Genomic DNA, 12,504 nt, shown 5'->3' with positions numbered 1-12,504 from the left:
GTATAAAAACCTGTCTTTCTCTTTTTTTTTTTTTCTTTTTTTTCCTTAAACTTCCTAGGAAAAATTGGTGAAGTATGTAACAGACAGTGAAACTGTAGAGCCAGTCATCTCTCAGTTGGTAACTGTACTTCTAATTGGCTGTCAGGATGCAAATTCTCATGCCCGGCTACTTTGTGGGGAATGTTTAGGTGAACTGGGAGCCATAGACCCTGGCAGGCTGGATTTTTCAACGAGTGAAACTCAAGGAAAAGATTTTACTTTTGTGGTAAGAGGTGTTTCTGTAGTATTTTGTTCAGTATTAAATGTTTGTGGGATTTTATTTGTTTATTTATTTTAAGTGTTTGGGACTGGGACCTCTTAGCTTTAGGCTCTTAGAAAATCTCTGCCTGCTTTGTCATCTAAACCAGCTTAGAGACAGACTTCAAAGTGACTATCTGGAGATTAAAGATACTGCTATTACTTTGTTGTAATAAAATTGGCTTTGTGTTTGTGATTGAGGCTGGTGTGGAGGATCCAAATTTTGCCTATGGATTATTGATGGAACTGACTAGAGCATTTCTTGCTTATGCTGATAATGTTCGTGCTCAGGATTCTGCTGCATATGCCATTCAGGTAAGGTTCAATGTTAGATGTTCTTTGATCTTCGAAGTTACTTCCTATAACACTGAACACAGAATGATGCAATTTTAAATATGTACATTTTGAAGTATGTGTTTAAATATTTGAAACATCATCTGGTACAGTTTTAAATGACATTGTAAAAAAAATGATACAGGATAGTGATTTTTTTCTTTAAATTCCTCATTTCTCACTTGCCCATTAGAATTCAGGGGAGCTGACAAAAAGAAGTATCTTAGTGAAAGCATAAATTTGTTTTTGTTGTGTTATCCTAGGAGAGATATGGTATTTCAGAGGTTACTAACAGTCTGTTCTTAGTGATTCAAGGTGTAATTGCAAGACTGCTGACTTAAAAATTGTGTGTGTAGGCAGAGGTGTAAAACAGCAAGTATTCCTAGGAGGGCTTCTGCTTACTCTTTTAAAGAGGCAATAGAAATCAACTATGCTCTAATTTTAAGACTTCTGTACTGGTTTGCTAACTCCAGGCTGACTTTGTGTTGTTTTTTTTTTTTTTATCTTTGTGAAAGCTACAATTTCACAAGCTTTGTGAAAGGAGAATTTTCTAGATCCAGTAGAAAATGGCCCCATATGGTCAGCGGATTAAATTAGCTCCTGCACCAGAAGGATTCAGACTAACTTCTAGGCCTTGTTTATTGGCACATGTGAAGAAAGTGAGATGTTGCCCAAGCACCAACTAGAGAATCTGGGAAATCAGTAGTTTGTTAAAATCAACCCATGGTTAATAATAACGTTCATCCAAATCTGAATGAAAATTTTGCAATTCAAAATTTTTAACTTCAGCATTCTGCAATTTCTATCTCATTACTTTTGTGTGTATACCAGTTCTCTTTATTACTGTGGGCATTAATATTTTTAATGCTTACTTACTTGTGTAAACTATCTCTTTACAGGAGTTATTGTCTATTTATGACTGTAGAGAGACAAACAGTGACTGCCCAGGCTCCAGGCTTTGGAGGAGATTTCCTGAGCACGTGCAGGAAATCTTGGAACCTCACTTAAATACACGGTATAGGACAACCCATGCGACTTCTTTACATAACAGTTCTAAAACTATTTATCTTCCAAGCAGAAATTAGTTTTAAGACTTATTTCAACAGCACTTGGAGGTATACTTCGAAGTTCTGGTAGTGTGTTAGATTGTTTCGTTTCCAGATGTTATAGAATAAAAGCATGTTGACTACTGAAAGTGTTGCTTTTTTTTTTTTTTTTTTCTTTAAAAATTCAGAAGAGGAAATCATAGGATTCCAGCTGGGGAATTTCATAGTGAATGGCATGCTGTTGTTTTGTTTGTTTGTTTTACTATATGTATTTATTAAAATATTACTTTATTAAATAGATATTTTAAAATTACAGGTACAAGAGTTATCAAAAGGCTATAGATTGGTCAAAGATGAAGAAGCCTATTTATCTAAGCAAATTAGGTGACAATTTTGCAGAATGGTCAGCAACTTGGGCAGGTTACCTTATAACAAAGGTAGGAGAATAAGTCTGCTTTATATTTGTATATACAAAACACAACATTTTAACTGAACTTCAGTTTCTGAAAGTAAGGGATGGGTGAGAGAAATGTCCCTCTTCTCTTGAGGCCTTTTATAGTGCATACTGCAGACTTCTTGCATCATCTCAGTAAGATGCACCTTTCTTTCCCTAGCACTGTTGCTTACTGGACAGACTTGATAGTGTGAAAGCCAAAATTCTAGGAATATTGTCCAGACTGTTGCATAGCTGCAGGCACTAAGAAATGCCTCTGAAAAGTGTCTGAAATGCTTCTGGAAAACCTTGAGTTACTCTGAAAGATTTCTTTCACTTCCCCACAGCTCAAAGCACACAGAAATTATCTGTCTTCATTGCTTTCTTTTCTCCTTTCCAGCATCTAAGTGGTCCATGGCAGTTCAGTATCTAAACTGATCTCTATTTCAAAGATAAGTTGATTGTCTTTATAACTTCATACTCTTTTCATGCTTCAAGTGCAGAAGAGAGGCTCAAAGCAGTAGTAGATTCTTAGTCTGAAGTTTTTTTCACCACTGCCAGTTCTCACTCATGTAGAAGACAAGGAAGAGTGGAATATGCAGACAATACTTGCCTGTTTTTTTGTAGTATCAGCAATTCATACATGTAGTGACAGCTGTCTGGCATCTCTGTTGCAGGTTTAAGTCTGAATTTTTTGTTGGGGATGAGTATCTTAAATTCTGTTCCATCAAATAATTTTGTAAGTGTCAACAAGTAGAAACCTATTAATTATTCAGGCATTTGTAATCATGCTTTTCTTGAAAATACTGTTTTTCTGTAGGTACGACATGATCTTGCCAGAAAAGTTTTTGATTGCTGCAGTATTATGATGAAGAATGACTATAAAGTGACAATTTATCTGCTACCACACATCCTTGTTTATGTTTTGTTGGGATGCAGTCAGGAGGATCAACAAGAGGTAAGATGTATCAGTTGTTCTTAATGAGAACTTTCAGGAACTCTTCTTTCTAAGAGCTGATCAGCTCTGCAGAATTACTGCAGACCTCCATGAACAAATTATATAGGTATCAAACAATTTTTTTGACCTCTGTATTCCACGGGTTTCTTTGTTTTTGTGGTTATTTCAGTGGGGCTTAGGAGAAGAGCTACTATGTTGCTGATTATGATTACAGTAATATCAGGAGCTGGAGTAGTACAAAGAGGAACATAGTGCAATGAAACAAAAGAATTAATTGAACCTGTATGCTTCTGGGAATATAGGCCTGTTTTTTTTTCTTTCCCTTGTATACACTTAGAATTTGCTTAGCTACAAGATTAACACAGAGCAGAAGTCATACATGTTCTGTAGCAGACCAGAGGTAGGAGCAGCAGGTATATCCAGGAGTTAATCTTACCTTTATTTTGATTTAGCAGAAGTTGAAGAGACTGAAAAATATAGGTTATATTTCATTTGAAATTTTGAAATTAAAATACCTGTGTTGAAAGATTATGGGTGTGTAGAAGTATGCAATTAGGAATGCAGTAATCTTTCTTGTATGAATGAGTACATCAATAACAAATGTCTGTCATGTATGTTAACTCATTGTCTGTTGACTGAAATGATCAGGAAGCAGGTCTTTCAGCATGTTTTGTACTTAAATAAAGTACATCTGTAATGTAGTTAAGGTAGTCAATAGTTAAGTCAACTATCATTTCATTTGTACTTGGAGCAGAATTACAGCAGCATTCATTGTGTTTTGAAATTCCTAAAATTCCAGTGATGGTGGTGTTTTCTGAATCCAAGGGTGTGCTTTTCAAAGAATTCATCATTATGCAGAATCTTCTGATGACTGCTTTTTGGTTTGTCATTTTTTTCCTCTTAAGGTCACAAGACTAACATAGTTTATAAATAAAACCAGCATTATTAAAATACACAATTAAAATATTTAGTACTTTCATTTAATTTAATATTAACTGCAGTTTCCTAATATTTTCATGTCTGTGTGGTGCTTCTGTCTTTTATCACATTAATGCCTGTGTAGGTTTACATGGAGATTATGGCTGTCCTGAGACATGATGATCAGTGTAGCAGGAGACTTCAAGACAGTGCATCTGATCTAAGCCAGCTGAGCACGCAGACAGTGTTCTCCATGCTTGATCATCTAACTCAGTGGGCTAGACATAAGTTTCAGATGCTTATTGCTGAAAAAAATACTAGCAAGTCTAGCAAAGACAGAAGTGATCTAAAAAGTAAGTGATGCTTGCTTCATTTAAAATACCATTTACATTCTTCAAATAACCTTCAAGATGTTGCACTTCACATTAAATGACATGACAGTGTAAGAACGTGATGTCGCTAGAGTGTTACTCTTCTTTATGATTTCTTACTGTCATGTTGTGATTTCCTCAAATTACATTATTTTGAGTCCTATTTTAAGAAACATTGAAATTATAAAATGAAATATTAATCTTTTGGTAGCTTTCTAAATGTTCATTTTAAGTTATTGCATACTGTCTTGCAAAATATAGGAGCTCAGCAGTATTGTTTTGTAATGAATTTACTGTTGACAGAAAAATGTGTTAAATCAGTTTATCTCACTAAATTTTGAAACAAATTAAGTAAATGCTGATGCATGAGGTAATTCTCACAAATGGAACCTTACTGACAGACTTCTAAAAACGATGTTATTTTGTAGCTTCAAGCGAGGACTATGGAGAATATCAGAATGTGACGCGCTTTTTAGACCTGATACCTCAAGATACACTGGCTGTGGCTTCTTTTCGCTCTAAGGCTTACACAAGGGCTGTGATGCATTTTGAGTCATTCATCACAGAGAAGAAACAAAATATTCAGGAGCATCTTGGATTTCTACAGGTTCTGTAGTTTCTTTGAGCGTTTCCTTTATTTTTTGGATAAAAATAGGCATATATGAATAAAATTCTGTCAGCTTATTCTTCGAAATGGGAAGAAGAAAAGATGTACACGTGTTCTTGCTGTTGAATGCAGGTGTGTTTGTGGTCTTTCAGCAGTATGTAGCATTTGCCCTTGCTTGGCATGCTTCCTTTGTTTGAAAAGGAAGGAGAAGAATCTAGAAGATTGTAAAATCTTGAAAATAGTTGATTTTTTTTTAATTGTTCTTGTTATTGAATGCGTGGCTTTTATTCCTTTTAGTTAACACTATGTCTTTGGTCACAGAAAGCACAGCCAAGCATAAAGAAATAACAGCAACAAAAAAAAAAACAAACTGAAAGAAGACTGAGTGGTTTATTATGAAGTAGAGAGAGAGAGCTAATACTAAGGATGTTCAAAAGGATTCCAATTGTTTTTAAGAAATATTTTAACCTGTGAAATAAGCCTCTCATGGTTTATATTCCACAGTGACTTTTCAAATGTGCAAAACTGTGTCGTATGATGCTTTTCCACCATCTATAATCTGCACTTCTTATATAATTTTAGCATGGGATATTTATTTTGCCCTTTAAAAAAAAAAATTGTATTCTTATTAAGGTATGAGATCATGAGCATTGCAATACACTAAACAAAATGGGGCTCATCACTGGAATTTAAAAAAAAAAAAAAAAGCAGAACAAAAAAGTACATCAAAACTGATGTTTATAATGAAAACTTCAAGCAAAAAGCTTCTACAGAGTAGTTTGCTTCTGTTTTCAATAAGATGTGATTCTGAACATGTTATATGCAAAATACCTTCTTGTTGTGTTAGGAGTTGTTTTTGATGTCCATTTCTCTTCTTGAATAAAGAAATTGTATGCTGCAATGCATGAACCAGATGGAGTAGCTGGAGTGAGTGCAATTCGGAAAGCAGAACCATCTCTCAAAGAACAAATCCTCGAACATGAAAGTATTGGCTTGTTAAGAGATGCCACAGCCTGTTATGATAGGGCTATCCAACTAGAACCTGATCAGGTAAACAGGTGACAAATTAATATATTGATATAATCTTCCACAATACAGTGATTAACTAATGCATACAAAGACCAAAAATACCTCTTGAGTATATTCTGTAGAATATTTAAGTAAAATATGACTTAAGTAAGAGTTTTCTGTGACAGTTGCTGAGTGATGTATTACTACTTGGAAGTGTCTTATCAACTGAAACGAATCTCTTATTGGGTTCACACTGTAATTTGCAGGCTTTGGTTAATAGTTGATGATTGTTTTTGTCCAGATTTATTTGTTTTCCCATTTCTAGATTATTCATTACCATGGTGTAGTGAAGTCCATGTTAGGCCTTGGTCAACTATCTACTGTAATTACTCAAGTGAATGGAGTACTTGCAAACAGGTAATATGAGTATTTAATACAATGTTTAATTGAGTAATACATATTTCTTGTATTAATCCTGTTTATTGCTAGCGTCTTCGTGCATTATCAAGCATTTAAGATTTATCAAGCATATCCAGCTAGCAGTGTGAAGCTGGGCAACTACTTTGTCTATAAATTGCTTATTTTAAGATTTTCCCAGATGTTAGTACAGCTAGTAATCTTTAAAACGTTCCATAAAAGTCAAGTATACTATCTGGAAATTGAATTTGTGAAATCCTATTGTACAGTTCTTATTTTTTCTTCAATGCATGTCTTTGGGTTTACTGAATTTTAATAAAATAAAACTTTCTTCACTTCTTTTGAAGCAAAACAGAATTCGTATAACAAATATTTACTATATTTCTAATATAATATAAAATAGAAATAATGTATAGGGGAGAAATGAAAAAATTAGTTCTCTTGTTTTGTTTGAATAGGTCTGAATGGATTTCTGAATTGAACACATATAGAGTTGAAGCAGCCTGGAAGCTGTCACAGTGGGATTTACTGGAGAATTATTTGGCTTCAGGTAAGCTATGTCAGAATAAGAATACTCTCTTGTATTTCTGACTAAGTGTATCTGTTAGCCTAATTTTAAATCAAGGGGCAGCTATTGCAATTGTTCAGCTGTGGATTTAACTGGGAGGAGGATTGGTCCTGACAGTCTTCTAGATTTTTGGAATGTATTTAATTGTGAACTTTAAAGTCTTTGAGTAGGAATTTGGAGTGAGTACCAAGACCAAACTTCTTACAAGTTTATTTGGGGTTGCAGTTGTGGGGCGGCATTACTGAGTGTTTTTAAAAATGTATTTAATTATTTCTGAGAGAAAGTTACTCTGAATATTTTCAAGTAGTATGGTAATACAAACCAGCATGTTCAGGTTAAGATGCAAAAGAAACAAAGTTTTAAGAGATTTTTTTTCCACAAAGATGTGAAGTCCACTGCTTGGAGTGTCAGATTAGGACATTTATTATTATCAGCCAAGAAGAAAAATGAAGTCGCATTTTATGAAACGCTCAAGGTTGTTCGAGCAGAACAGATTGTGCCCCTTTCAGCAGCAAGCTTTGAAAGAGGATCCTATCAGCGAGGATATGAACACATTATCAGGTTTCTGATTTCCATAACATATCACTATTTTCAATGTTAGAAATGACATAATCGAATTTATGAAGCCAATACATATTAACTGTCATTCTTTTGCATACTCAGCCAACAGGTAACCTTTGATTAACTGGGAGTTTACTTTCCCCATTTAATTTCCTCATTAAAAAAAGTATTCACAAAAAAATATCGGCTTCGGTCTTTAAAAACCAGCAATCAAGTTGATGTAATCATCGAGTTATTAAAAAAATCAATCATTACATGACATTCTTGACATAGTACTTACAGGCCAGTAGCTACCATGGGCTTAACTTCATTAACTTAAGAGCACAGTTTTTGATATATACAATGGCCCAAAAGCATTCAGAAAAGAATTTTAAGAATTGAAAGCCCATCTCTTTTAAGTAGCTTTTAATAAATTTTGAAGTAAATAGGATTTTTTAATTCAATTAATATTTATTGAATATTTTTAATAAAAAAATAATAATTCCTTTGCACTGTAAATGCATCTTTATGGCAGGACCTTTCATGAAACAAGTCAATTAACATACTTTTAGAAAATAACAAAACCTATGGAAAACTTGTGTGCGTATATATGTGTGTGTGTGCGTGCATGCATATGTGTATACGTATAAGCAATTTTCAATGACTTGTTTTGTTTTTATTTTACTACCACAGGTTGCATATGCTCTGTGAGTTGGAACATAGTATTGGACCAATGTTTCAGCAACCAGATGGTGAACACAGTAGAGATTCCCTGAATTGGTGTGCTCGTATTGAAATGACCCAGAATTCTTACAGAGCGAAAGAACCTATTCTAGCACTAAGAAGGGCTTTGCTTAGTCTTAGTAAAAGGTAAAAGCATGACTGTTTCTTCTATCTCATTCCATTCTCAGTCAGGTCTGGCTTTTTGTATGCATGTCAGAATAGAGAAGATAAAACTGTAGAAACTTACATTGTAGACAAAAGCAGACCTCCTCCTATAGTTGTATACAAAATGTAAGGAAGTGTATTTTGTATAGGAAAAATAAGAGAAACATAGAAAAAAGGTTTTAAACAGTTGCTGTATAGTATATATCTCATCATGAAATTGGATTTGTGTTTCAATATTCTGTGACATTGTAAAGCTGCGTTTGTGACTAAAACTGTTCATTTTCTACACAAATGTCTTGGCAGTCAGGATTACAGTGAGCTTGTTGGTCAGTGTTGGCTCCAGAGTGCTAGAGTTGCAAGAAAAGCTGGTCACCATCAGACTGCATATAATGCTCTTCTGAATGCTGGGGAATCTACACTCTCAGAACTTTATATAGAAAGAGCAAAGTGGCTCTGGTCCAAGGTAAACAAAATAAGAACATAATTCACCTTCTTACATGCAAGTAAATGATTTTTAATCTTGAAGAAAAGGAAAAGGCACTTGATCAGTCTGTGTAAGATAAAATACATCAGCTGGGACTGTAAGCATGTTCTGATTGCAGTTAAGCCATGGGAAGTTTTTGGCATCCAACTGCTCATCAGTTATTTTTTATCCATTGATTTTTCTGGCAGCTGGCTATGAAACGGTTGGATTACCTGCTTCTGTTGAAGCAACCTAGAGCAATTTAATTTTAATAGTAGATCACTTTCAATTTCTATCATTTTTACTAATTAGAGAGAGGCAGAAATGGGAGCAATTACTGTGCTATAGATCTGACAGGACAATGATGCAGAGATAAAGAGATATAAGGAGCATTTGAAGACAGTAACGTTCATTGACCAAATGCAGAATGTTCTAGAACATCCAAGAACACAATTTTACCTTAGTAACAACTGTAAGCTATTTAAGCTATTTTACATCTCTCTTATTTAAACTATCTAAAATGTTTTCCTCTTTCCATTAGGGTGAGGTTCACCAGGCACTTATTGTTCTCCAGAAGGGAGTGGAATTATGTTTCCCTGAGAATAAAGCACCATGTAATACCAAAAATCAGCTCATCCATGGTCGGGCAATGCTGCTAGTGGGTAGATTTATGGAAGAAACTGCTAACTTTGAAAGCAATGCAGTTATGAAAAAGTATAAGGTAATTCAATATGTTAAGTGTTAACAAAGCTATAGTTTTTAATAAAACATCTTTTATCATTATGCTTCTGATGATGTTGGCCATACATAGCATTGCTGGGAGTAAGTGGTGTATCGTTCTGTAAATCTTGTAAAGATTTAACTGTCTGAATTAACTTAAATATAAAACATCAATCTGGAGAAATCTACAATTCCAAAGTAAGGGAGCTAGGGGATAGCTAGTGCAAGTCTAAGTGAAAAATAAATAAATAAAATACAGGAGTTTGTGGATTTTTTTATTTTTCTTTTTAATGCACATACAAATGTGAATTTCTCCCTAAAATAAGCAGACTGTTCTAAAAAGGCAGTGTAATTCTTCATTGTTGTGGCTGTCTTTGGTGGTGATATAAAACTAAAACTTTGAACTGTGTAAAAACACTAATACTTAGCATTCTAGCATTGGGAAATGAATATGTCACTTGTTTTTGGTCCAATTTTTGCTGTGCAATTCTGATGTTTCACTTTTTCAGAACCTTAAAGAAGCACAGTATTTAGTTGATCAGGAATTTGATTATTTTTTTAATATTTTAGTTAAGGAATCTTAAATCATCATGGTTTATATTACTTTGCTGTCTCTTAGTCCAAAAAGTGCTTTAAGAATAGATTTCTAGTTTGCACAGGTATTGGTCCCAATTCTGGATTCACAATTAAGAGTTTTCTGCACAATTACTACTTTTCTGCACATACTTTGCACAAAAGTAACTAATACAAGAATTTTGTTTCTTTGACAAAATAACTTTTTTTTTCTTACAGGATGTTACACTTTTGTTGCCAGAATGGGAAGATGGACATTTTTATCTTGCTAAATACTATGATAAATTAATGCCAATGGTAACTGACAATAAGATGGAAAAACAAGGAGATCTGATTAGATACATAGTTCATCATTTTGGAAGGTTAGACAACAGAAAGATGATGATTATGTATTTTGGGAATACATTCTTGGAGCAGCTCAGACCGACTCCTAATTTTATGCAGCAATGAAAGAAAACACTACATACTTGATTTAATGAACAACTTGTTTTATTTCTGCCTTCTTATTAAGCAATTGTTGTCTTAATATGTAGGATAGTAAGTTAAATATTTCATCTGCAGTTTTGATTAATGTAAAACATAACCTTGTATGTATTACTAAGCTTTTAGTTGTTGCAGATGCATTAAAATGCTTAACATAAACTTATACTCCAGAACGTAATGTATAAAAACAAAGGATATTATATTTGTATGTATTGTTAACATATTGTAACTTCAGCATGTAATTATAGGTCTCTACAGTATGGAAACCAATTTATCTATCAGTCAATGCCAAGAATGCTATCTTTATGGCTGGACTTTGGAGCAAAAGCATATGAGTGTGATAAAGGTAGAACATTTTTTTTCAACGTTGTATTTCCTGTATCATGCTTTTATATATATGATCAAAAGAGCAGTGAAGTATATTTCTAATGGGCCAGAAAATTGCATCTTCTATATATTTGACTGTGCTTCTTTCACATCAGTAGAGCTTGCTTCTCAAAATGTTAATTCTAGCTAAACTGGACTATCTATTAACTAAAACTTTTGTAGATTCATTTGCATGTAATGAAGGTGAAAGTCTTTCAAGAAGTTATTGAGTATTAACAGAAGCATGTCAAGCACTAAAGAATCCAATAGATCCGTTAGTAATTTAGTTTCAAGACTACTTGCCCATACAATTCTTTATAGTGTTTTATTGTGTCTTTATGGTTGTTATTGCACTTTTAAAATGGAATATTTTTAAACAGTTGTTAATGATATTTGTGTTGCTTTTACAATTCCAAAATCTTCCTTCTGCTGTTTAAGATAGTCTGCTCTACAAAGATCTGTTTAGAAATATTTCAAAGATAAGTACAAAAAAGGAGGAATTCTTACACTGATTTTTGAACATCTTATATTCTTTTGAGGCGTGGTTTTGTTTTGTTTTAAGGGTGGAGAGCTTTTCCAGTATTGTTTGTTCTGTTTCTGTTGTCTGTGCTTGTTTTGTTTCCATCCATGCCTCCTGTTATGCTGATTAATGAAATGGCATATAGTATGTTACTGTCTGATCTGTTGAAAATAACTTTATAGTAGGATTTTTTCCTTATGAAAATTACTAATAAAATGTGTTTCTGTATGCTTGACTTAAATGATTTGATATTTCAGTGACAAAAGTGATGAAATCTTACTGTCTTGTGTTTTTCAGCAAGTCGTTCGGAACGCGTTCAAATGAAAAATGATTTGGCTAAAATAAATAAAGTGATTACAGAGCACACAAATCAGCTTGCACCTTATCAGTTTCTGACAGCTTTTTCTCAGTTAATCTCCCGGATCTGCCATTCTCATGATGAAGTCTTTGCTGTTCTGATGGTGATTGTTGCTAAGGTGTTTTTAGCCTACCCACAGCAAGCAATGTGGATGATGACTGCTGTGTCCAAGGTGCCCTGATAAGTAAAGCTACGCCTTTATTAACTCTTAGAAATTTAGATCAAATTGAGTGTTTTAACTGCTGCAATATGGCTTCTTGGAATAAGTCATCGTGCTGTCATAGCACCAGGTTTTATTACTGTCTAAAGTTCAGAAATTTCAGATTAAATCTAGCCAGTAGGAATTGCTGACCTACATCCTGAATTGGATGATTTATTCTGAAAGTAAATTTGAATTACAAAAAGCTGATGAATTGGGTAGTTATGGAAAACAGATTTAGTTGTTTTTCAATTGAAATAGTGCTTCCAGTTTTATAATCAAATATTCACTCCTCTGTCTTGATAAAAATGAAGTAAATATATTGCTTTTTTCTAACATATACCTGGCAATAGAGTAATTTAAAAGCAATTTAGAAGGCATGGGGCATTCTGTTTCTGTTAAATAATATTCAGGATATGTTCATGCTCTTGAATA

The 12,504-nt window shown here is 33.7% G+C and overlaps 1 protein-coding gene across 1 annotated transcript in view; it reads left to right on the top strand.

The window, feature by feature from the left end:
- The window catches only part of ATR (ATR checkpoint kinase), a 36,258-nt gene that overhangs the window by 16,974 nt on the left and 6,780 nt on the right, over positions 1 to 12,504 (top strand). The window contains exons 22-38 of the mRNA XM_031596288.2: positions 59 to 265; positions 499 to 612; positions 1,530 to 1,645; positions 1,993 to 2,113; positions 2,930 to 3,067; positions 4,131 to 4,338; positions 4,785 to 4,963; positions 5,849 to 6,013; positions 6,300 to 6,391; positions 6,850 to 6,941; positions 7,343 to 7,520; positions 8,193 to 8,369; positions 8,691 to 8,850; positions 9,392 to 9,571; positions 10,363 to 10,505; positions 10,875 to 10,972; positions 11,810 to 12,042. Coding sequence (XP_031452148.2) covers positions 59 to 265; positions 499 to 612; positions 1,530 to 1,645; positions 1,993 to 2,113; positions 2,930 to 3,067; positions 4,131 to 4,338; positions 4,785 to 4,963; positions 5,849 to 6,013; positions 6,300 to 6,391; positions 6,850 to 6,941; positions 7,343 to 7,520; positions 8,193 to 8,369; positions 8,691 to 8,850; positions 9,392 to 9,571; positions 10,363 to 10,505; positions 10,875 to 10,972; positions 11,810 to 12,042 — 2,601 coding nt within the window. The remainder of the gene's footprint in view (positions 1 to 58; positions 266 to 498; positions 613 to 1,529; positions 1,646 to 1,992; positions 2,114 to 2,929; positions 3,068 to 4,130; positions 4,339 to 4,784; positions 4,964 to 5,848; positions 6,014 to 6,299; positions 6,392 to 6,849; positions 6,942 to 7,342; positions 7,521 to 8,192; positions 8,370 to 8,690; positions 8,851 to 9,391; positions 9,572 to 10,362; positions 10,506 to 10,874; positions 10,973 to 11,809; positions 12,043 to 12,504) is intronic.

The sequence above is a fragment of the Phasianus colchicus genome, chromosome 10 (assembly GCF_987193195.1).
Source record: "Phasianus colchicus chromosome 10, bPhaCol1.hap1.1, whole genome shotgun sequence".
Taxonomy (NCBI): Eukaryota; Metazoa; Chordata; class Aves; order Galliformes; family Phasianidae; genus Phasianus; species Phasianus colchicus.
Note: the sequence above shows the minus strand (reverse complement) of the source record. Positions and strands in the feature narration are given on the sequence as shown.